This window comes from Pagrus major, chromosome 11, assembly GCF_040436345.1.
Source record: "Pagrus major chromosome 11, Pma_NU_1.0".
NCBI lineage: Eukaryota > Metazoa > Chordata > Actinopteri > Spariformes > Sparidae > Pagrus > Pagrus major.
The window spans coordinates 5,224,687-5,248,479 of record NC_133225.1 but is presented as its reverse complement, the minus strand read 5'-3'; the positions used below and the strand labels follow the sequence as shown (position 1 = coordinate 5,248,479).

Below are 23,793 nucleotides of genomic sequence, written 5' to 3'. Positions count from 1 at the left end.
CTCAGTGCTGTCACTCAAACACAAAATACTTAACACCTAAATGGGGGGGGGGTCCCCACAGTCAGTCAAAACCATTAGCTCAGCTTGTCTGACTGCAGGGCCTCCTTCACTTTTAACAATCCCTTTATCTCTTCTCGCCCCACTTGAAAAACTTCAATTATGTGTCAGACGAGTAACATGCTGAAAGGCAGTTAGAGAAAGTGAATACCTCAGTTTTGTCTCAGAGAATAACATTTTTGCTCCAGTCAGATGGATAGCTGAGCATGTGTAGCAGCTACTGTAAATTAATCAGAGGATTAATCCAAAGACATACTCCTCTAATACAGAGATGTAACTTATCATTTTAACGGTACATCCAGAGCAGCCTCTTTTTCATACGAGATTAAGAAGAAGGGAAACTCCTTGCTCTGCAAAATGTCCATCATTAGACACTCAACAACAGCTCTTCCTGGACTGTATGCTTTAGTGATGGTTGTCAGCTGTTTTCTGTCTGCCACCACTGACAAGGGGAGACATTTACTGTGATGCTGACCTGCTGGTCTCTACAGAAAACACCCATCTCACGAGCCACACATTATTACAGCTTTAGAAAACAGATGCACATCCATCTCCATGACATGAGAACATTACTACAGAGAAAATACTTTAAAGGAGTATTTTGCACCCGCCTCATGTCTTCACTCACGCACAGTGAAACTATAAAAAGATTTTTGGTGTATTCCTGTTCACTTAACATACTGGTTATTCAATTTTACAGGGTATTTTTCTCTAATTTCTCTAAAGAAATGAGTAGAAAACAACCATGTCCTTAAACAACACAACAATCTTTAGTGTAAAGTAATCACTCCCAATGCAAAGGCGATGATTTATGAATATGTCAGCTTGGTGAAAGTGATGTCAGATAAGGCTTAAAAAGTTTTGTATGGCCGAGAATGCACATATTAATAATCTGGCTGTTCTAAATGTCAAAGGGGCGGGGACACTGAGAATATGTAAGTGGAACACAAGGCTCTTTATATAATAAGTGTGTGTGTGTGTGTGTGTGTGTGTGTGTGTGTGTGTGTGTGTGTGTGTGTGTGTGTGTGTGTGTGTGTGCGTGTGTGGGCGTGTGTGTGGGTGTGGGTGTGTGCGCGCATGTGTGTATGTGCATGTGTATAGATGAGCCTGTGCATAACACAAGGATTTTGTAATACATGAATTTCTTTCTCCGTGTCACATTGGCTTTCACGGCAGGATGTTTTGCTCATGAGAAGTAAGCAGGAAAACACCGGACCACATATGGAAAAAATTTGTGTACCTGATACTGCATTCTTGTAGAATGCTGTGGTGTTAACTTACAATTGAAAAAGATTACTTCTGGGAAGCCTCAAAATACAGAAAAGCCTTCGGAGCATATGAAGGGCGAAAAAAAGTTTTCATCGCAATATTGTATAGCTAAGCCAAGGCCGAGGCTTCTGGGTCTCATTTTACTACGATTTTCTCGTGTGATACACGGCCTTTGAATGAGGGCACTGAAGCAGTCCGTTTTTACATTTTTTATTAAGTTTCCCAGTGAGGCCCCATGGTACCTTTACTAAATATGGCTGGCTCTCCAGGGGACCAGGCTCCAACTACACTGGGACGCCCCTCACCAAAACATCGTCTCTTCCTCCCCCATATGTACCCGCGTCCCATCACAGACCTCTGCTGAGTTATTTTGATGTTGTTGACGACTTTAAATACATGAGAATTAGAACATTAATATGGCCGTACATCGAGCACATTGAAACATGTTTCTGAAAACATTTAAAGCAAGAATTAGGCTATGCAGAAACAAAATATTTAATATTCAAATAGTATTCAATTATATAATATTTTATATATTATTCAGTACGTTTTCTAGCTGCAGTGAATGGCGTATATCTAACCTTTAAAGTCAACTTTTTAACTTTTAAAATAAGAAAATGTTGAATTTATAGACTTTTTCACTGTCATCTACACTGTCCATGTCTGTACACTGTACATGTCTGTAACTTGTAACAGGCGAGTTGTAACCTGTTTTACTTATTGTAACCAGTTGCTGATTTTATGACTTTTCTCTGCTTGCGCTCAAGCATGTCACAGATGTAACACGTAGACTCTAAAGTAATCATGTTGATGTTACAATTCTTTGTTGCACCTCAGATTGGACACCAAATGCAACTATTGAGATTATCTTTATTTACAAACTATTTTGAATATAATCCAGGATTTCAGCAAACATCTGAAGGTGAGAGATCAACTCCTTCCTCAGCAGAGCTTTGGTGGTTTAGTGTTTGCTTCCAAACATTCCCCCTTGTTAGGGTTTCTGTGGTATACGGATACGCCCTGTCAGATTTGAACAGCTGCCAAGCTATCAACAGGACTGTTTGGAGGAGGGGGGAGGAAGTGGGGATATGACCCTGTGGTTATGGAGTGTGAATAAAGCTGACAAAGCACATTCAATCTTATTGGGTAAATACCTTTCACACCATGATGTGGAGGTGATACTGGTTTGGCTTTAGCAAAGTGATGATAGTCCAAAAAAATAAAACTCTTACGCAGCAACTACACTCAAATAATTGCCCACTGAATCATTCGACACACACCAAAGAATATCAGTACTAATCAAACTTGCACCAACCCAAAACTAAAATGCGTAGGCAGAGATTATTGTCTTGCTTCAGTGACTGTGCATGCATGCCATCATGATCAAATCCTGGGAAACCTCTCGTGGAGTGTGGAAAGGCTTCCGCTGCAAATTTATATACCACTTTCAATATTTCTCAGAGAGGAAGGCTACTGAACGGCTACGGTTGAGCCTGTGAGGAAATGAATACACAGTATTAGGAAGTAGGATTTAAAGGCTTTTAATGATGCTGGACTCACATGAAAGGTATGCTTGATGCCCGGGGCTAGGTTCTCTGTCTTGATCTTCCAGATCAGTGGCTGGGGGGAGTTGAGCACGAAGGCCAGTGGCTTCTGGTGGCGCAGCAAAGACTGGATGGGTTTCAGATGCAGCTCAACCTGGTATAGCAATGAAAAAAAAAAAAGGATTTGAGTCATGAAGGAACAACAGACATCATACTGAGGAAGATTTGAGGGCATAAACAGAGAACAGTCAATACAAGATCACAGTATGTCACATGATCCCATTTCACACAGCTACAATGCAACAATGTCAAAGCTTTGATTTTCTCATGTTTACTGAAATATAACTATAAATATCAGGCGATACGGCTTCTACCCTGGTGTGATTGCAGCGCTATAATGTTGTAGATTGTTCTTCTTTATCAGGCGTTGTGGTTGTTTATGTACTCACTTAGCTGATAAACTCACAAAGACGGCATGCTGTGTTCTCCCTAAAAGGCACTTGCTTTGCTCTGATATGTACCCTCAGTGGGATCTGAACTTTCACACAGTGGAGTCTTTGTTAACAGAGGCAAAAAAATAGTAAGTGGCGGGTCTCTGTTACCATCTCTACAGCATGCAACTATGCCTTTGGTTCTCAGGCGGCCATTAAAATAGATTTTCACAGTCTGGTAGTCAGACGGGAAAAACAAAGTCGTTGTTGATGTTTTGGGACCTAAACTGTTGTGATCTTGGTTCAGCGTTGGACCTGTCTGGACCATTTGGACCGAAATCTTGTCAGGTGGTTCATGGCCTGAGCATGCACTGACCTCAGAGTCACCTGAGGAAAGGGTCTGGATTTCAATCTTCCTCTGAACAGATTAGCCAAACTTTTGAAATACTGCGATAACCAAAGCTAACTCAGAGATGAGAAGTGATACTCTTGAGGGTATGGTGGTCTATGTGACGCTCTTCTTTAAACTTCCTCCCCTCTGTATTCCCAGACTAATCGCATTAACCCCATCCTGCGTGTCAGCAGTAAAGGACTGTAAATTACTAATTCAACCCACAAGGATTCACATTATATGATACAACGAGCCGAACAGTAACTTAATCAGTCACAGCTCGCAAAGATATTGGCTCCTCGCTCTTCTCAATAAATAGAGCCTTTGTACTTCCACTGAGGCTAATAATGGAACGAATTATCTGTAATTACAATGATGGAGATTGTAAAACTGAGTTGACAGTTTAATATTAAGAGTGTTTGAATGAGTTAGAACCATGAAAAACTGAAGGGACCATTCATAGCAATAATTTGTTTGAAAGCGGTTATAGCATGTATTTTATCAAGACAAAGATCTACATCGTTAATAGAAACCATTACCACTGTTCTGGTACAGTGCATTTTTTGCTACACAAATCAAACCACAAATCAACAGCAACATCAACAAACAATACTCTTTTAAGGACAAAGTAAATCGTTCCTGTGATGGTCTGCCATGGGTGCTTTACCAGACTAAACGCTGAACAGAGTAAAAAACATTTACCACATTTCTCTCTGCTATACTGATTAATTCCACACTGTGAGTCAGGATGAATTTTGAAACAATTTCCAAATCTGTCCTATCACAAATTATGAACAAGTATTTTAAAAAGTGGTAAGAGGTGAAACAGTTATTTGGCAACTGTGGATTTTGCTTGCTACCATTACCAGCAAATGGTAAGTTAGTCAGTTGTAGTTTGAAAAAGCTCTGAACAAAAGAAAGGACAAAGGACATTATGACCTGAGTCTTCCACAAGGCTAGCCGGCTATATTGCTAAAGCCATTAGCGAGCTAGTTGCACGAGAATGGCAGAGAATTTGCAGCCAAAATTTCCCAAATGCTAGCATGCTAGCTTGACAGCAGTGAGTACTAACAATAGCTATGTTCATTATTTTATTATGTCAGGCTTTTTCTTACATGTGATTGTGAATGAGACATAAGGTAGTTGGATATGCTTGGCGATGACAACAATGCGCTACTCTTGGGGGAGTGGCTTTAGAGGGACAAAATGTAGCTCATACTTGCTGGTTTCCCCAGTGTTCCCAACCTTAACTTTAATGTTAGTTCCTGAAGTTGATCAATGACATTTCTGACTGTTATAGTACAGCATTACTACCACTTGACTTTGTTTCTTTCTTCTTATTTTGTTACAGTAGTCTGGTTGATATGCTCTTTGCATGCCTGTGTCTCGACTATCTGCGCTAAAGATAGTAGAGAAAAAAGACAACGATAAAGACTTAACTGTGTTTTTAGCAAAAATACCAACAGATGGGTGAGTCTGAGTCTAGATAAAAAATGCAGGTGATCACCGAGATAGCTCGTTAAGTAGTTGAATGTGAAGTTCAGTGATTGCCTCACAAGCTACTGTGGCTTGTTAGAGCAAAGTACCAACAGCTGGTCGATAGGGAACAATACTCCAAATCTTCCAGTTACACTTTAAAAGTACATTGTATCTTTTTGACCTTAAAAATCTCTTTCCTCCAGGATTGGTGCTGTGGAGCAGCCTTGTGAAGCAACCTTTAGCTCAAGCAGCTACAGTCAAGAGAACATTTTTTGCTTTACAGTGCTCAGAAAAAATATAATTTACAATTTCATGAAAACTGGGCAAACTCCTGCAGATGAAGATTATGTGCTGCAGTCAAAAGCTCCAGAACAAGCTACCAATTTAATCTTTAACTGAGGTTGTTTTGTCAGTTGCTGTTTCCAAGATCAAGAATGAAAACTCAACAGTTGCATATTATCTTGTTCAGTGATACTCAGACCACAAAATACAACCATGCAATTTATTTCACAGATACTAATCACAATTCAAATTGCCATACTGGTCAGACAAATGGTAATTACCATGTCAGTGGGAAAGATATAAGAAACAAAGATCTATATATCTCCCTCACATCCACACGCTCAATGCTTCACTGAGCCAATTGCATGCCAGACTCCTGTCTCCCTCAAAAGAGATCTATTCTATCCAGCAAAAAGTGATTTTCATTTTCTGGCAGATGCTCAGCGTTCAAAGACTTGTCACTGTGATGCTGCATGAAGCGTTTAACAAGAGACATCGCCAGCATAGACAGAGTGAACATGAAGCATCAAAGCCTAATTATCAGTCCTCCACAGATGTAACCCTGGAGGAGAGCAACACAAATGAGTGTTTAGCGATGTGGTCCATGAAAGTGCTGCGAAAATCATTAAAAAGTCCCTCTGAGACGAGAAAATGGAAGAAATTACTGAACAAGTTATCTATGAGGCAAACTAGATGGTGATCCAAACAAGCAGATCAGAGACTCAGAACTCACTGCTCTTTCTAGCTTTCTTTTTTTTTTTTTTTGCATATTTGCGTCTTCCTCAGTCCAGACTCTGGAAAAAGCGTGTGCATTGCTCCTCTGAGAATAACAACAACCAAGATATAATCATACCTGGCTTGGCTTTGAGGCCCTGGCTTTGAGAGATGGAAGAGGCAGACAGATGAAGAATGAGAGTGAGGGAGAGAGTTGTAAAAGACGAGGAAATTAAACCCAGACAGAAACATTTCCAGAAGACGTGAGTCACCTGAACACATAAACACAAACAGAGCGCTAAGGAGAGGAAGTGCCAAGCGGCGATGACGCTGAAAAAGAGAAAACTGTGGTAACCATCTGCTGTTTAAAAAGGTTAAGCAGGTAAACAGAGATAATACCGAGCTCTATCAGCTCTGACAGAGCTGGGTTGCGCCATCGAAGCGATGATGAGGATTCAACAGCAGCTGGCGTGCATCTCTGCCCACAGTGTTGCCGTCATAAAGTTTGGTGAGACTGGTGCGCATAGCAACAGACTCTGTTACACAGCCAGGGTGTGGAGAGAAGAGGTGCAGAAACACCAGTGCCTCTAATGGTGTTTGCAGGGATCAGGTGGCGCTGAGTTGTCCCTGGTGCTGCTACCTTTATCGGACCCTGCGGAGAGGGTCCGCCGGGGATAGGAGGCCACATCTGATTGATTATCAGGAGGCTGGCACAGGGATTTGGAGGTCCAGGGTCCATTACAGTTATAGGGCGCATTTGCCAGCAACCAGGGATGGAGACCTATCGTGTTACTGAAACTACACTCCACACAAGGGACGACAGCTGTAGCAGGATAAGCAAAGCCCGTCACAGAGCATACCATTAGTGTTAGTAGCATGTGTAAACAATGGAAATGTTGAAAAGAAAACAATACCGCTTCAACTTTAGGCTCTAAATCAACTTCAACAACAAACACAATGCCAGCTGGAACAAAAACCCAAATGACAATAATCATATACAATCCTTTATAGTACAACAAAGCCACATGGTTAGATTTAGAACGTGCCGATGCCTTTGACAGTGTAATTGTAAAGGCTGATTTGTTTGTCCTGTCTCGACCATGTGGTTGCAATTTCATGACCTTTCAAGCCAATTAAATCACACTAAGTTTCAAAAGTGCTGCATAAAACACTCTGCATGAACACTGTAATGTGATACTTTCATAGACAAACATTGACACCCTGCAGTCAGAGCTCAGTATCAGGGTGGCTCAGTGTCCTTGCAGTTTCCTTTATTGACAGAGCTAATTAAGCGCCCAGTGATCCCTGCTGATTCAGAGAAAACCCCAAACATCCTTTAATTAGGCAAAAAGTAAGACTTATCTAGAAACACACTCTCCCTCCCAGGAAATAACAATCGCAGTCAATGACATGAAGCAGAGACATTCTGAATAACAATGACTGGCTGGCATGTTTTAAATGGGAATCAGTGAGGGTTAAAATAGATCAATATCCAAGGAGCCTGGAACATTGTAAACGTTGAAAACAAACGAGGCCTGGCTAGGAACTGAAAAGTCGTGGCTTCAATAAGGAGAAAGGCACACTGCCTGGGACCAATCATACACCGTTATCTGATGTGTGTGTATGTGCGTGTGTCTTGTCTGTCTGGATCTTGGTTCTTTCTGGATCACTGAAGGTGTACAGAGGGAAGCCAGGGCAAAGGAGCTAAATGATGGAGGGGAGGCGGACCAAAACCTGTTGACCGCTCTTATCAGTGCCACCCACATATTTGACTGCGATGGAGATGCTACCTGGAGCCTTTTCCCTGAACTGTGATGGTAATCAGTCTGCACTCAGCTCTGCACCGAGCTGCAAGAGGCCTGAAAAGACGTCAAAGTGAGGCGGGACCTCTGGATAGCAATCTTTCAGTGATATGGCAGAATGGCAGGACATGTTGGAGAAAATAACACAGCATGGAGGCGGGGGGACCGGGTCAGGAGGAAGGAGCATGATTACACTCTGATTAGATTAAGTCGAACTCAAACGTAAATCCATTTTTCTGCAGTGGTAGTGTTCCCCGGTGTTCTACAATTTTTGGATCAACTGATGATGTTGATACTGTAATTTCATTGGTGATATATGTGCAGGCAGGCAAAAATAAAAGTTTGTAATAATACCTAAATTACACCAGCCACACAGGCAGTTAATCAGCTGGAGCCTAAGTCTAAATTGTGATTTGAGCACTTCCTATGATACTCTGATTACAGACTACATACATTGTGCTATACTGCCACGATAAAAGACTCTTCTTTACAATGTTTTTTATTTTTGTTAGGCTGTACCAAACAACAGCAGAATAAAGCCACTCCCGGGGCTGATTTTGGATAGCATGCCACCATTCCATAAGCAAAAGAGGCAGGACGGTCGTGGCATGTTAAGCGTCGGCATCTATTGTGACTTTGACATATGTTTCCTAAACAATGGCATAACATCGCAATAACAATTATTTACCATCCTTGTTATATGGCAGTTGAGTTCATCCTTTGTTTGGAGGGTAAAAGGAGCTCCCAAACCTCACTGCTGCTGTTCTTTGAGTTAGCTGCTACCTGCTGCTAGCTCCTTTATAAAACGGCGGTGGCGGGTCACATACATAGCATGTTGTCAAAGCGTCACACCCCTGTCCCGACCTCCATCTCTCCATCTCATCTCGTTTCATAGATGTTCAGTTCAATTCAATGTGGACGTTATTATCATAAAATCTGGGGGTAAAAAATTGTCCTAGTGAGCAAAAGCTTTAAGGCATTCAATAACAGCGTAAGGCCGCACAAAAGCCTAAAAGCACATAGAAATGTGCGGTGTGTCTTGTGTGTGATCTCCACTCATATCTGACACTGCGCTCTCGCCAGATGCTTGTGCCTGGTGAGCTCCTCCAGCCAGTCACTCACACAGCCGAAGATATCTGCGAATTCCAGCTGATAAAACATCATCTGCTCTGCCTCACCCTGATTCAGAGCCAGTGGCTGTGTTTGATGTTTGCCTTTGGCTAAGCTGATTAGAGAAAGATGGGCGTTTCGAGATACCACCGGGCCCCTTTTGTTTATGTTCTACACTATCACCCGATTGTATGCCCAGACAGTCCTCTTTTTTTTAGTTGCTTATACTCTATATAGTTTGCAGCAAGTGAGGAACAAGGTGTCTACCATAGTGCCAAGCTCTGCATTAACACACATGTGGTGGTGGTTTCTTGTTAGCAGGGTGCAAAGGGCCAGTTCAGTGTGTGACAAAGGGGAACATATGGAAAAATGTTCAAACTTGATACCTACACTGTTGAACCAAAGCAGGGGGAGCAGAAAAGAACACTTCAGGATGAGGTCATTGTTTTGGTAGAACTTAAGTGGCAAAACACCAACACCTTCAGGTCAATAGTCAACCGACGAAAATATATTTTGCCTTCAAATCCCAAGGGCTTTAAAGCTTGGATGAAATTTGAGCAGCAAGTCTGGTCTGGCGGTGTAGCTCACTCTGACTGTAACTCTCATTTGCTCTCTTGCTCTAGAAGATTAGATCTTTTTTATACAATCTAACTGAATATTGTAAAAATGAGAAAATTATTCGGCCATAATTTTAGGAAATCGCCACCCGCCAACACACACAGCCAACTTGGCACTTCAGGCTTAACTATGAGTTGCCAACCCAGAGCTGTAACTAGTTCTATTCCAGGATACTGCCTCACAGCCTGGGCTGTCTTTCCGTCAGAAGCCCCCATGGGTATAAAACAGAGAAGGGGCTTCTGTTACTTCTGTTAGGACCACGGGAGCTGAAGAAATCATCACTCTTTATTTCAGACAAATGTGAATAACACTATCGAAGTTAAGAATTATTGTCCAGCCGAGCCAGTTTCGGAGCTGGTCATTTTTTGGAACCGGAGAGTTATGAATCTATGAAACAAACAGCCCACTGTCTAAAAGACATGTTGAGTAAAAATCCAGAGTATGATAAAAAGGACATTATGAGTTTGAAATTGCAAAGTAGCTAAGTAAAGCCAGCCAACAAATCTACCTCATAGTGGTCTGTCAATGCTGAGTGGGCAATTGTCTGGGGCAGGTTATGCTCTTATTTGTGAAATATTACAAAAATAAAAATCTTCTTTAACTGATTGGACGAAACCAGTCTGCCATTTCACATTATTTTATATCATAATATAAAAAAGATAAACATCTATTCTGGAAATGACAAATTTCTCCTGTACAATCCACTGAAATCAGTTTCTACCAAGACTAACATTCTAACAAGTCTACTGCCAGGCTAGCGGGTTTGTGAGGCTGTACTTGGGCACAGTGGTGTTTTTAGCTAAATGCTAATGCCAGCACTGAAAATTAAGGTAAAGTGGACACACTTCACTATAAAACACAAATGTCAACCTCATGGTGGCATAAGAGAAAAAGTCTGAATCACAAAAGTCAGCAGGATGCATCATCTGAGAACCGTGAATGTCTGGACAAAATTTAATGGCAATCCACGAAACAGTTTATGGATTTTTCAGCTAAGTGGTGGACTGACTGACAACTGGCCGACAGACTGACAGACCAACGCCGCACCCTTGGAGCTGTGCCTCTAGCATGGCTAAAAAGCATTTTAGTAAAAGCTAAGCTAAATGGGGTACTGCATGGAAATGATTGTTGAAAACTTACACATTATTTGTTTTTCCTAGTAGAGCCCAACCGATATATTGGTTGGCCGATATTCACACAAGTATTATTGGCCCCAAAAATCCAGTATCTGTCAGGCACTATTTTCTGGTTCCCAGTATTTCAACAATAAGAATATATTCACCTGCTCTCTCGTGGGCATTATGGACAGTAACTGGGGAATGAAATGCTGTACTTGAGCACAGTTGTTGGGAAGCCATACTTGCTTTTAGTCATTTGATATCTGTGAGGAAACACTTGCAAAACTAAGCTGAACCAAATTCATTATTTGATGTTGACACAAGAGGGTAACAGCTGTTGTTACTTATTATTTTAAATCAGCAGCACCTGTATTAAATACAAGTGGTTCTAAAGATCATGTTATCTGGGATACATCAAGAACAATAAAAGAAAGTATAACTTATTCATTACTTGCTCCATTTTAGCCTCACTCTTTCAACATTCTTACAACCTCTTTTAATAAAGCACAGACTGCTGTACTACTTTTACCTCAGCAGATTTGAACACATGGCTTCTACATCACCAGGTCCAAAATATTATTGTGGATACTTCTAGCCTTAGGCGACTTAAATGAATGATTAGCATATTTTCTCATTCTGCTGTGTTATTCTATGGTGACTGCGTGCCCTGTAAATGTGAGCATATGCCAGATGAAGCACTATGCACAGTCACTACTAAGGTGTTCTGTTGCACTTAATAACTCAGCTTTGGTGTGGAGATTGGCCAGGAGCCAAAGTGTGTATTCTGAGTCAGGTCCAGCTGTGCATTTCTTTCTGCGGATAACAGTTCATACCCTTTAGTTAATACCCATACAGAGTGGGTTCACTGGCGCAGGCAGGAAACAATTCATTGCTCTCACGTCTTTACTGAAAATATGGACAAACTGCAAGCCACGACTTTCACACATGGATGTGAAAGAGATGTGAAGCAGGCCTCACACATCGCAGCTGCAGGATGTGTGTCTGCCTGTGTGTGTATAAAACTGTCTGAAATTGACCATGTGATCCTCTTTGTCCACATAAGTCCATGCACACCATGTGCAGCAGCAGATTTATTCCCAACCTGGTCAAGGCTTCACTTTGCAGACACTTAGTAAGGAGTCACTTGGGCACATCATGTTCTCCAGCAGCCCCTGAACCCAGACAGCCAAGGATCAGCCACAGGCACCTCCTGTGCTGCAGGCCATCGTAGAAAACATCCAAATACAGTCTGCTCTGTGGCCCAGACACCACATCCTCCCCCTTCATGAGAGGTGAGAAAGAAAAAATCTACATAATCACAGACTGACCAGCCACCCCTCCGCTGACTTTGAAAATAAGCAAAGGATACACATGCCAAAGCAAACACAGGAAAATACCAATTACTGAGAGTGAAATCAATTTGCAAGCTCCCACATCTGACACCTCCAATAGAAATAAAACACTAAAATTAAATGAGTAGTTCAACATTTTGGAAAATACACTTTTTGTTTTCTTGCCGATATTTATATAAGATCCATTCCACAAATGTCTCATTTTTATAAAAAAGTTTTGTATGGATTAAACAAACAAGATATTGTGTTGATTTGTGAATTTTAGAGGGGCTGTAACTAGTGAATTCAAGACTACTAATTGACTAATCCAATGAAGCAATCAAATAGTCAAATAGTGGAGATTTATCATATTTTTTCACCCAATAATAAAGATCACTTCGAGTCAAAAAGGTCTCAAATACAACCAGTAAAGGGTTGACAACTGAAGACAGGACCAACCTGGGGTTGGAGGCTGTTTACAAATGAGCCGCTATCTGATTTTTGACTTTCGTCTTTCGTTCTCTACATATTTTTTTTAAACATGAAATAACGTAGAAAATTATGGTTTAAACAAATATATAAAGTTATGTAAAGTTATGTCCAACCTCTGTTTTTCTGTTGTTACTATGACCCATTATGATGTCACTAGCTGTTACTTAAGATGCTGTTTTCTTTCAACAGAGCTGTTTCCCTGTTTCAAGTGTTGGTGCTAAACGGACATGCTATCAAGAGTGCTATCAACTGTTGAAAACAAAAGTAAATAGACATACTTCTTACAAAGTCAAACTATTTCTTTAAGAGGGCGCCCCTTAAAGGCCTAGAGATGTTTTCCAAAGAGGTTATTGTTTACCTGGGCCAAACTTCCTAAAGACATCTTAAGCCTTAACCCTTAGACTTCAGACAGCGACCACCTTTTTATTGTTTGTAAGTAAATGACTCCAGCTGCATGCATGCATAGCCATAGTTTAGTAAAACTATGCGTGATTGGCACAAACTGAGCATGCTGACGGACAGAGGAGAAATGAATTATGCTGCAAGAGCAGTTTGAGAAGTTTGTGTGGGCGTCTAAGTTCACCATGAAACTGGGATGCTGTTAGGATCCACTTTAACTGCTGTGAATTCTTTTTAAAATCACATTTCAAGCCTAAAGGTGATAATCAACACTAATTTTCAATGGAATATTCCTTTAAGGAAGAGGCTGTTCAAGTTCATGTTCAATCATCCACACGACGAGATAAACCTCCACGCTTTCCTTGTTTTCAAATAGCTCCATAAATGAGGAATAGTTTTCATGCTTCAGATTTGTGTTGCTGAAGGGTAAATAATAAAGAGCGATGAGCATGCTTTTTCACAGGTGATAGCATCCTTGCCCAAATGTGGCCAAGGATGTTAAACATGTTTAAATCCCCTCTGTAATTCTTTTTTCCACTGGAGGATTATCACCTCCTGCTGTCACGAAAGATCAGGGGCAGATCATGTCAATGAGACTACAGTCTGACGCACTGTGTGCCTCTAAAGCAGCCTTGTTAAAGGCTAAGCACTTAGGAAGAGGCTGCTTGTGTCCGAGCAGGCCGATATGTGCCCATGACTCCAGGTGGAAATGCAATCAAGAACCAGAAAGAGAGTGGGCAGAGGGCATCTTATCTTATCACAAGCAGAAACATCCACTCACAGAATGAACTTCAGCAGGGCCACCTAATCTCACCCACAGCCCAAGTGACTTTCTGCAGCCAAGGCTGTAGGCAGGGGAACCGACAGCTGGGTTTCTGCCTCCTCCACAAAAGTCCTCACTTGACCATGGAGGTGATGGGTTACCAACAGCTGGATAAAGTGATGTGAAGAGATGGGATTCGCAGACTCGCAAACTAAAACTCTTACTATCCATCTATTCATAACAGTTATGCTGTGAGACTACAAAGAAGTCTATAAAGAGGACAAATACCAAATAAATACCCATTTTTAGTCGCATAAATTCAGCACAGAGCGCTAAGCTAACAATTAAGAATTCAGGTCTGGAGTTGGAATTTGTTTAATTTCACTGAAGCACTCATCTGTCTGATTTAAATCCTTGAAAATAAACTCTGTAGAAGAGAGTAAAAATATTCACTTTGGACAAAATGTACAAAAGCATACAAAAATCTGCTCTCCTGCCAGGCCTCGTCAGTTGACAGCATTCATGAACCATTATTTGGTCCATTGCTACCAGCAGAAAGGTCACATGAGAGCCAGTGAAAATAAGATTTAACAGCTCGTCTCGTCCGTTGTGACAGCTTTAACAGCTTCAAGTTTCAAAACAGAGAGATCTTTGTCATTTATGTCAAAAATCTTCAATGTATAGACTAGAGCTATGTCTAATGATTGTTTTCATTGTATATTAATCCAAATGTACTCATCACAATTTCCCAGAACCCAAAGTAACGTCTACAAATTCTTCCTTTAATTCAACCAGCAGTCCAAAACCCAAAGACTCATTCATTCACTGTCATAAATCACATTAAAAGGGCTTATTTTGATGTGACAAACTAGAGATTTTGATGAAAATTTCTAGGAAAACTACACAAACGTTACATTAGGTGATTGCCTGGAATAGCAAATGTAAATGAGAAACACTAAACAATCAAAAACAAGACTTTTGGTGCTGTGAGGGCAACTGAGGCAACACAAATGAGAGGCGCTCATGGTCACTTTGCGATACATGAATATGAAAACTGCTGTGTTGTCATATCTCATATTAAGGCAGAATCTGTAAACAACACTGTGATACTTTTGTTTCTGCAATAAAACCTGCAGGACTCAAATTAAACAGAAGAAGTTCTTGTTTTTCTTCCAAATCTTTGTTCAAACTAAAACATTTCCCAATAACAGATGTGATTTGTTTCGCAACCAATTTTCTTCCTTTTAGAGCTAGTTGCCCACGTCCATGTCAAAAAATGTTTGTTAACTGTTTTTTTCCTTGTATGTGAAACCAATTAGTCCATTTATTTTCAATATCTGCTACTGCTACTGGTTATTTACTGCAAAGGCCCAGTATATGCAGACCACACTGTAATTAAATAAATATCGATGGGGGAGTTTATCAGCTGGATTACACTGTTTGTAGACAATGAAAAAAGTTGAGTTTAGTATCAGGCAGGACATTTTTTTGAATATTGCACTATGTTGAGCCTATTTTGCTTCATTACAATGCATTTTTTGTGTCTTATGTGCAGGTGTCTGTTGCAATGTCAGTGCTGAAGCCACTGCTCAGCCCTCCATAATGTTAAACATTGTAATCAAACAAAATTAGACAAATCAGTCTTGTGCTTTAAACCCTCTACATTACATTGTGTGGAGTAATCATGAAAGATTACAACAAAAGACACATGCATCTATCATTAAAGTTCATGTAGCTTCAGAACAAACACAGCCACTGAAACCAGAGGGATTTCGGGCTAATGCAAAATGCTCACACACACACAGCCTTTCTGTATGTTTAGCCTTGGCAATGTTTAGAGCTTATATCAGCAGTAAAACTGCAATGGCAAGTCCATACATGCTGCTTTTCACACTGCTGTGACTGAGGGGGGTGGGAATTCGGGACAGTTTAAAATCCAGACACAGCGTTTTTAACAGGCCACGGGCTCATGATTCATCTTCCAACTATGGCTAACTTTGAAAAGTCTTGCCATGAGACATGCTGTATAACACCTGAAGACAGGGAGTGGTTTCACATCAACTTTAGGAACGCTATCAGGAGATGAGATGTGCTGACAGTTTGAATGAGCCCAACAAAGGGATCTGCTCAGAGGTTGGAAAGTACTTGCACAGCCATTTAAATGACTAACTGATCACTGTCTTGTTATTCATCCTCTGGGGAGTCATTTGTTAGGTCAGGTAAGCCTGATCATGAGGTCTGGAATAGGTTTATTTTAATGTACCTAGTGGAGCTTTGTCTTGACAGTGCAAACTTCACAGGATGGAGAGCTGAACAGTCCAAAATGGAGGGTTATGGCTCGGAGCTTATTAGTTGTGTTACCTTAACTTTTATTTAACCCTGTTATATCAAAGTAGTAACTGTTCCATAAAAGAGGAATGGTTTTAATACAGTCATGAGACAGGAGTCAATGGTGCACCTAAATAATAAACTTAATAAATAGTACAAACGTATCGCCCTGTTAGGGGACGGGAAAACAGTGCACACAAAATAGAAAGAATCTTTCACCTTTACAAATATCCACATGTTCCCGGCTTGCAAGTGTGTTAGCTATTAACTCACCAAATCACCAACTAATCCTGAGATAATTCTTGGCCGACAACAGCTCTAAATGGACTGTAATTAAATTGTGCTTTTCTAGTCTTACCGACCACATTAAACACAAGACTGCATTCACCCATTCACACATACTGGTGGCAGAGGCTGGCTATTACGGTTCAAAGTCTAATCTTAACAGTTTTTATTGTGGAGTGAATTATGGTGGTAGAGAATAGAACTCAGGATGACTCACTTCTGCCGGGGTGTTGTCTGGTCCCTCTGGAGCGTGTCCTCTCAGGTTGATGATGTGGACCTCCTGAGGCAGGCTGGTGGTGCCTCTGCTTGCACAGCCTGACAAGGCAGTGAAGCTCTTCGATGTGGCCTGCACTGGGTGTCCCATCCCCACTGGCAGCAGCTCACATGGGCTGCGGAAGAGCGGCCCTGCAGGGAAGAGAAGAACACAACACAGTGTGAACAAACACTACAGTATGTGCAGGGATTCAAATGCCAATTCTTACATGATGTTGACTTATTTATGTAAATCATGTATGAGCCCTCTCTTATTGTGTACACAATGATGTCCCTTGACCATTAAGAAAACAATGTTAGTGTCATCAGTATTGATGGATGGGGTAAGTTGTCGCACTAGAATATTGTAGATATTCAATTTACATTTGTTGAGGTGTATGTGCAACTTGAACCAGCAAACTGTGCACTTTTTCCCAGTCCTCTATATTGTCGTGTCGGTTTTTCCTGTGTAAAATGTCGTCTGACTGCCACAGGCTGAGTAACCTGTCAGACATATAATCACTCCCATAAGGTAATTTTATTTTCCTTGACTGGTCAAATTTGACCTTCTTTAATCACTTCTTTAAGAACCAGACTTTACACTTTAAATGCACTCCTGTAACTAACCATTAGCTGTAGCCTTCACTAGTTGCCTTGGAAATGTGACATGCTCCTGGACAATTTAAGGAGAAAAACCTGCCAGCATGGTCTACTTTAATGATTCGCTTCTTACTGTCCAACTCTTTGTGTGTCATACTGCACGGGGCAAATCACTGAGCAATCTTAACCACTAAAGCAGACATATTTGATTGCTATCACAAAGCTTAACAAAGGAGCAAATCCCTGTTCTATAAAGGTCACGTCAGGGGAGTTTCCTGCATTATCTCTCAATGGGAAAGCCATATTTCATAATATTACACTTTGAGGCTATCTTTTTTGACTAACAGATTTTAATCTTCATTGTGACTCACACTGACTCAGCCTTATACCTTTCTCACTCTAAAGAAAATGCTTTTTTTGTTGCAAGTAACGTTAGAAGAACAAAGTCCTTTTGTCTTTTGTCTTACACAAGCCTTTCCTAAAGGGACAAGTAGTGCAATAATTTGTTGATTTATTAACATATGATGATTCGTCAAATAGTAGGGATGCATGATAATTTAGCTGCTGATGTATTATTGTTACAAAATACAATTTTGGTCAATAAATAAGTCTAGTAAGGGGGAGCTTTTTCTCTACTGTACTTCTGCGACTGTGAAATGCTGCAACCTGAATCTCTGCCCACACTGTCTGTGCTCGAGTTGCACTGTGGGTAATTTAGGCACCAGATTTTGACAAGGAAAAGGAATGTGTGGGATAAAAAGATGTTATCTCTGGTTCTGCCGAATCAATTTTGATGATGATGATGATGATGATGAACTGTCCCGGTTGTCTTTAAAAAGAAGAAAAGATTGAGAACGAAACCTCTCTCTCTTATAATAAGTACATCTTGTTATGAGTAATTGTATGCCTTTAGCAGACTATCACATCTGGATATGTAAAGATAAAGAATTAAAGATAAAGGTTTTTATGCCCTGACAAATTACTTTTAAAGTCTTCTTTAAAAAGATTGGGGCATTTTACAACAACAGCTTGACTTTATCTTTGTGGTTTTTTTGTAGGTTAGGGTTACACAAGTTCAAATAATATTCACCAGAGTTTAATGAAAATACCACCCTTCAGAGATTCAACTACAAACAACAACAAAAAATCGAAATTCAGTTCGTTACACAGCTCGGTTTCTTAAATCTGTCCTGAGTAAAGTAGTAGTATGCTCTCATTTTAGTCAGAGACATCACAGCAGCAAAAAACAGTGACTGAGCCCGGTCGATCAAGCAAAGCAGCTCTCAGCAGGGTGTCAGGACACTGCAGCTCAGCCCGTTGGGTCTCTTTCTGTGTTTTGTCTACTGCACAGTTAGCTTTAATGAACAGTTCAGTGACCTGTGAACAACTGGACTACTTGACTTAAACACAGATTCACTTGTATACAGGATGGCACTTGGCACCCACATTTGCTCTTGCGTGACGTGGGACTTCCTTTCACTTCACCACAAAGGTTTTGGGTGATTAACACGCTTCACTTCAGTCTGAGCTCAACCTCCTTTTTACATCTGTTTGACCCACTTAAACAACATACGGGGTGTAACTTGCACATAAGGACACACCCCTCTTACATGAAATTAGGGTGGCACAAACAGTGAGTGAGGTACCAAACAGCTCGTTTCCATTAGAGTCATGTATCCGATGACAACGTCTGTGGTCAGACTTATTTCTCGGGGTCAGACCTCGTGTTGTACCCTACAGACTTGTGCCAGCCAGGGCCCGTTAACATTTCAAACACATCACGCTCAACACACAGAGGTTGCCCAATAGCAATCAGATGGAACATTTGGAAATCATTAAAGTCTGAGTGAAAGACAGTTAGATAACAATGTTAAACTCTCTCCAACTGACTCCAAAAACACAGTGCCTCAGCAGTGGGGTACAGCAAGGGGGAAAACTTTTTTTTTCTTTTTGCTCAGAACACATAGCTATTGTTTTCTCTTTCCGTGCCGTCCAATAAGCCTATGTTCACTCATCATAAAGCCAGAGACCATGTATGGCATAGCTCCCCTTCTCCTTGTTGTGAAGAAAACACAGAGGCTTTATTGTTACCATATTTGTCTCTTGAGACAAATCCCAAGCCTTTGACAGATGTCTCAACCTGAACTGTGATGTATCTTGTTGCTTGTGAATTCAAGCCCAGACAGATTATCTTTAAAAAACGTATCGGGAGCGTACATATATTATAAAAATGGCAGGGACTGTAGTGATAAAAGGACATGGCTTAATGGCAAAAACCTGTGGCGCATCAGTATTTCAACTCCCGCGTAGCCCCCCTACTCCCTTTTCCTCCCAAAGGACCGAAGCCTATTCCCTCTCTAACCATGTCATCAAGTCTCACTCCCACAAACACGTCTGAGGCCTCCCCAACTCACTTTTTCCCCTCACACATGGAGAATAACAAACAACTGCCAGACAAACAAAGAAAAACGTAGTTCTTTCTGGGAGACTGCCAAAAGATTACACTACATGTTGGGCAATGATTTCTTTAAATTGCTTGAGAGAGAGAAAAGGGAGGTAATGGGGAAGACAAAAGTTATCGCATGGGTAGAAAAATATGGGAATTCAAGGTTTCATGGTGTTGTTTTGCCGAGCCTATAAAAGGTAATATCAGCCAGTCTGTCCAATACTTTACTTCAAAGATACAAATCTCAACAAATTACCTTTTAAGAAAATACTCCCTAGCTATTCATAGTCCCAAGAAGATGATTCCTAATGATTATGGTGACTTCTCTGACTTTACACTCAACAGCTTATGCTTGGATTTTCATGGAAATTAGCAACATATAATCATGGTCCCCAGAGGACGAATCCTGATGTTTTGGATGATCCCTGTTCCTATCGTGCCACTATCACTATCAGTAACTTTATGCAAATAAGGCACGATGTGACGCAACGCCCCACACTCGCCACATTATTGTCATATATTGTGTGTGTTGAACAAGAGGAAATCTAGTAATGATCTCAAATTAACCACTTATCAAGTTGACAAAGTCTCACTGAAATCTTTTACTGCAAATCACTCAATCATATATCTATATGGACTTACAGTAACTTCATTATAATAATCTAAAGTACAATAAAATGACCTTATAACCTTTAATATAAACTTTTAAATGATACGTAACAGCAGACATAGACCTTCACTATTCCATCATCCGATCACATATGCTATTACCATCAGCCAACAACCTCCACAGACAGAGAAAATGTTTTGGAGGGGGAAAAAAACAGTTGCATCTGTTTGCCCTGCCACAGCTTTGTGTCTTCTGTCACCTTGTCTGTCTGTCTGCCTTTCTTCCTCGCTTCTGTTTCCTCGGTCATCGATGGGAGTACAGAGTATGTCCTGTCCAGCTGCTACTAGTGCCTTATAGCTGGCCAGGCCAAACGCCCACAGCAGACGAATGAGAGAAGCTCTTGTTCAATCTGCCTGAAAAACAAGTCCAGCCTGGGTCCACCAGACACTCCGAAAAACCATACCACAAATACCACCCCAACCTAACAGATACAGCAAAATCAGATAGTAAATATGATACTTCAGCTGTACCAGTAATATCTCACATTTATTAAATGTCTCCAGTAATGAGAGTAGCAATTGTATAAAAGACGAATGGCAGAGAGTGTAACCCTAACTACATCCTACAATTAAATATGCAGTAAAAAGTTGCCAAATTACTGTGGTTTACTTAGTCTACAACTGCATTGTGGTGAGCTACAATAATACCTCCAAGCCTCAGCAAATTAGATGATAATTATCTATTGCAAGAATATGTGCAGAACTTTTTGTGCTTAACATTTATTGTGAAAATAGTGGAATCAAGTGGTGAGATGCTTCATTTCCCCAGGACCTGGCAAAATCTGATCCGTGATATCTGATATAGCATGTATTGCATAAAGATGAATGATTCTATACAAAACTCTCATTAATTAACATCAGTCTCAATCCAGACAACCAAGTCATATTGACTCTGCAGCAGAACTACAGTAAATGTCAGGAGAGCTCTACCTACCCTCCCTTTTTGATTTTCAATCCTGATGAATCACTTTGTTAACATTCATGGAAGGGAAGCTTGGTTCTCATAGGACTCTCTGGGTCAGGCAAAATCAGCTACGGACGAGGCTTAAGGAACAAAAGCTAACATGGACAAGATCCTGATCCGGCCCAACAGACTCAACATCAACATCTCATTCTCGCCTGAATCCCACCCCCTGCCCAGCTCTGAGGTCAAGACACATCCACGGCTTAACTGAAATTATGACTTGAATCGTATAGTATAAAATAGGATTCAAAAACTTCAAAGTAGGATCTAAATGTCCTCTAAGTGACCTTATATTTTACTGTAATATTTGCAATGTTACAAATCCAGTTAGGGGCTCAAAGGTTTAGCCAATAGGATCCATCAAAAGATGCTTGGTGCCGCTATCCAGAATACTGTAGACATCTCACAATGAAAATAAAAAGGCGCCTTTAACATTTGATGACTGTCTTCATTGGAGTCAGCAGACAGGCAGCACTTCACTGACCCTATTAAAAATTAGGTTTTCAAAGTTACAGGTATCAGAACTAGTAACTATGACAAATGTCACAGGTGTAAAAACTTCATGTAACAGTCCAAGATAGTGTGGCTTTAGATGTGAAAGTGAGAAGGGAGTTTACCAGTTGGAAAAACTTACTCAGATCGTAAACTTTCATCACCACTCTCTGCCTCTTTCACTGTGGGTGGGCACAGTCACGGGAAGTTACATTTTACTTGAGCTGGAGTTTACCCAAACCACTTTAGCTTTGTACTCCACCTATATTTGGCTAAAACACATCAGTACTACAATTGGTAACTGAGTATCTGGTATAAAGTACATACTGAAGTCTGTTTCTGCATCAGACACATATATATAATGTTACCACATTTTCTCAGTCTTACACTGGACACGCAACATATGCGGGACGTTCGTGGACGTGCTGCTGCAACACCACACTTACACTATAGTCATGTAAGTGGTGCATATGTTTCATAGAGATCCACTCTACAAACATAAAAGAAGGCCAGTCTTCTATTAATATTTTTAGATTAGACCTTTTGAATGGGTCCTAATATCTATTTTTCCCCTTTATGAAAGTACCAGTTACAGGAAATGACTCAAGCTTAATGGCGAGTTTGGTTTTGAGAGTTTCTGTTAATACTTACTGTTTCCTGTCACCTGTTTCCTTTAATAATCGCTGACCAGAGAGTTTGAAATGGAGAGGATGCCAGCAAAATGTTAAAACGAAATTGAAAAAAGCAAACATAAGCTATCAGAGCTTACTGAGCTTTCATTACCTGGTGACTCTGTGCTTGGGTTGCAACTTTTTGGCCAAATTTCCATCAGATATTTAATTGTTGGTCCATCCCTTCAACACCAGAAGTAAAGGACAAGAACATTAAAGACTCACACCTCAATCTGCTTATGTTTCTCCTAACTATCCCATTTAAATGTTTTTTTCTTCTGTTATACATTTTTGAAGGATTAGCACTAAATATATACAGACTGAGTCTAACAGCAATACTGGAAATGGCATTACAAGACCGACATGTGCAAGAGGAATTTATTTTCTGTCAAAAGATATTTATTATACTATTACTCTTTATTATTGTTTTACATTGGCTAATATTCATTTAGGCTTGACTGTGACAGAGTTAGAGGTAAGACAGGAAGTGAACATAGTAAATCCCAAATTAAGGAGGGAGAGACTAGAGATACTGATATATTCAAACAGTGTGAGGTCACCAGACACTTTTCACATTCTTTGGCAGGTTCCTTTTGGACTATAACCTCTTTTATGATTTAAGTACTAATACTTCTTTCAGATATGTAGTATTTTTGACTATTATAACCTGTGATGAAATAAAGGTGCTTTCATTTTCACATCTTTCAACCACATTGTATATTAAGGGAGGAAAGTATACACTATGTAAAGTGACATTATGCAGACTACTGGCGGACTTAAGTGGGCTTGGAGTCACAACATAATGCTGTGATTAATTTATTATAATCCACTGAAGTGTTCTGTGTTTATACTTTCCCTGAATCCACACAAGCACTAACATTATGAAGTGAATACTTTGCTGTCAGGTAGGAAGATGTAATTTTATCCCACATTTTTATAAGTCACACAGTACCTCCAACAAAATCATGGGTGGAACAGAAATTATTTCATAGAAGATGACCAAAAAAATTAAAACCGAAGAATGCATGTACCACCATCAGTATCAGATACAAAAAACACTGACATAATGAGGGTTGCAAATGTTTCATTTTATCTATATTGTCAAAAAATACAGAAAAATGCCAATCACAATTTCTTTAATATATAATATATAACATTTCTGCATTAAATTGTCTGAAAACAACCAGACATTTGTTCTGTATTATGCTGAGTTGTGTACTTAGATTAACCATAATGTTTCCAGCAATGTTCAAACCCAGAGAAAAATCTAATTTTACCCAAGCAAG

General features: G+C 40.3%; 1 protein-coding gene across 1 annotated transcript in view; it reads right to left on the bottom strand.

Annotated features, from left to right (window-relative positions):
* tgfbr3 (transforming growth factor, beta receptor III) overlaps positions 1-23,793 on the bottom strand; it is a 70,952-nt gene that overhangs the window by 30,360 nt on the left and 16,799 nt on the right. The window contains exons 3-4 of the mRNA XM_073476285.1: positions 16,631-16,818; positions 2,887-3,024 (exon numbers count right to left, since the gene is read on the bottom strand). Of these exons, the coding sequence (XP_073332386.1) occupies positions 2,887-3,024; positions 16,631-16,818 (326 nt within the window). The remainder of the gene's footprint in view (positions 1-2,886; positions 3,025-16,630; positions 16,819-23,793) is intronic.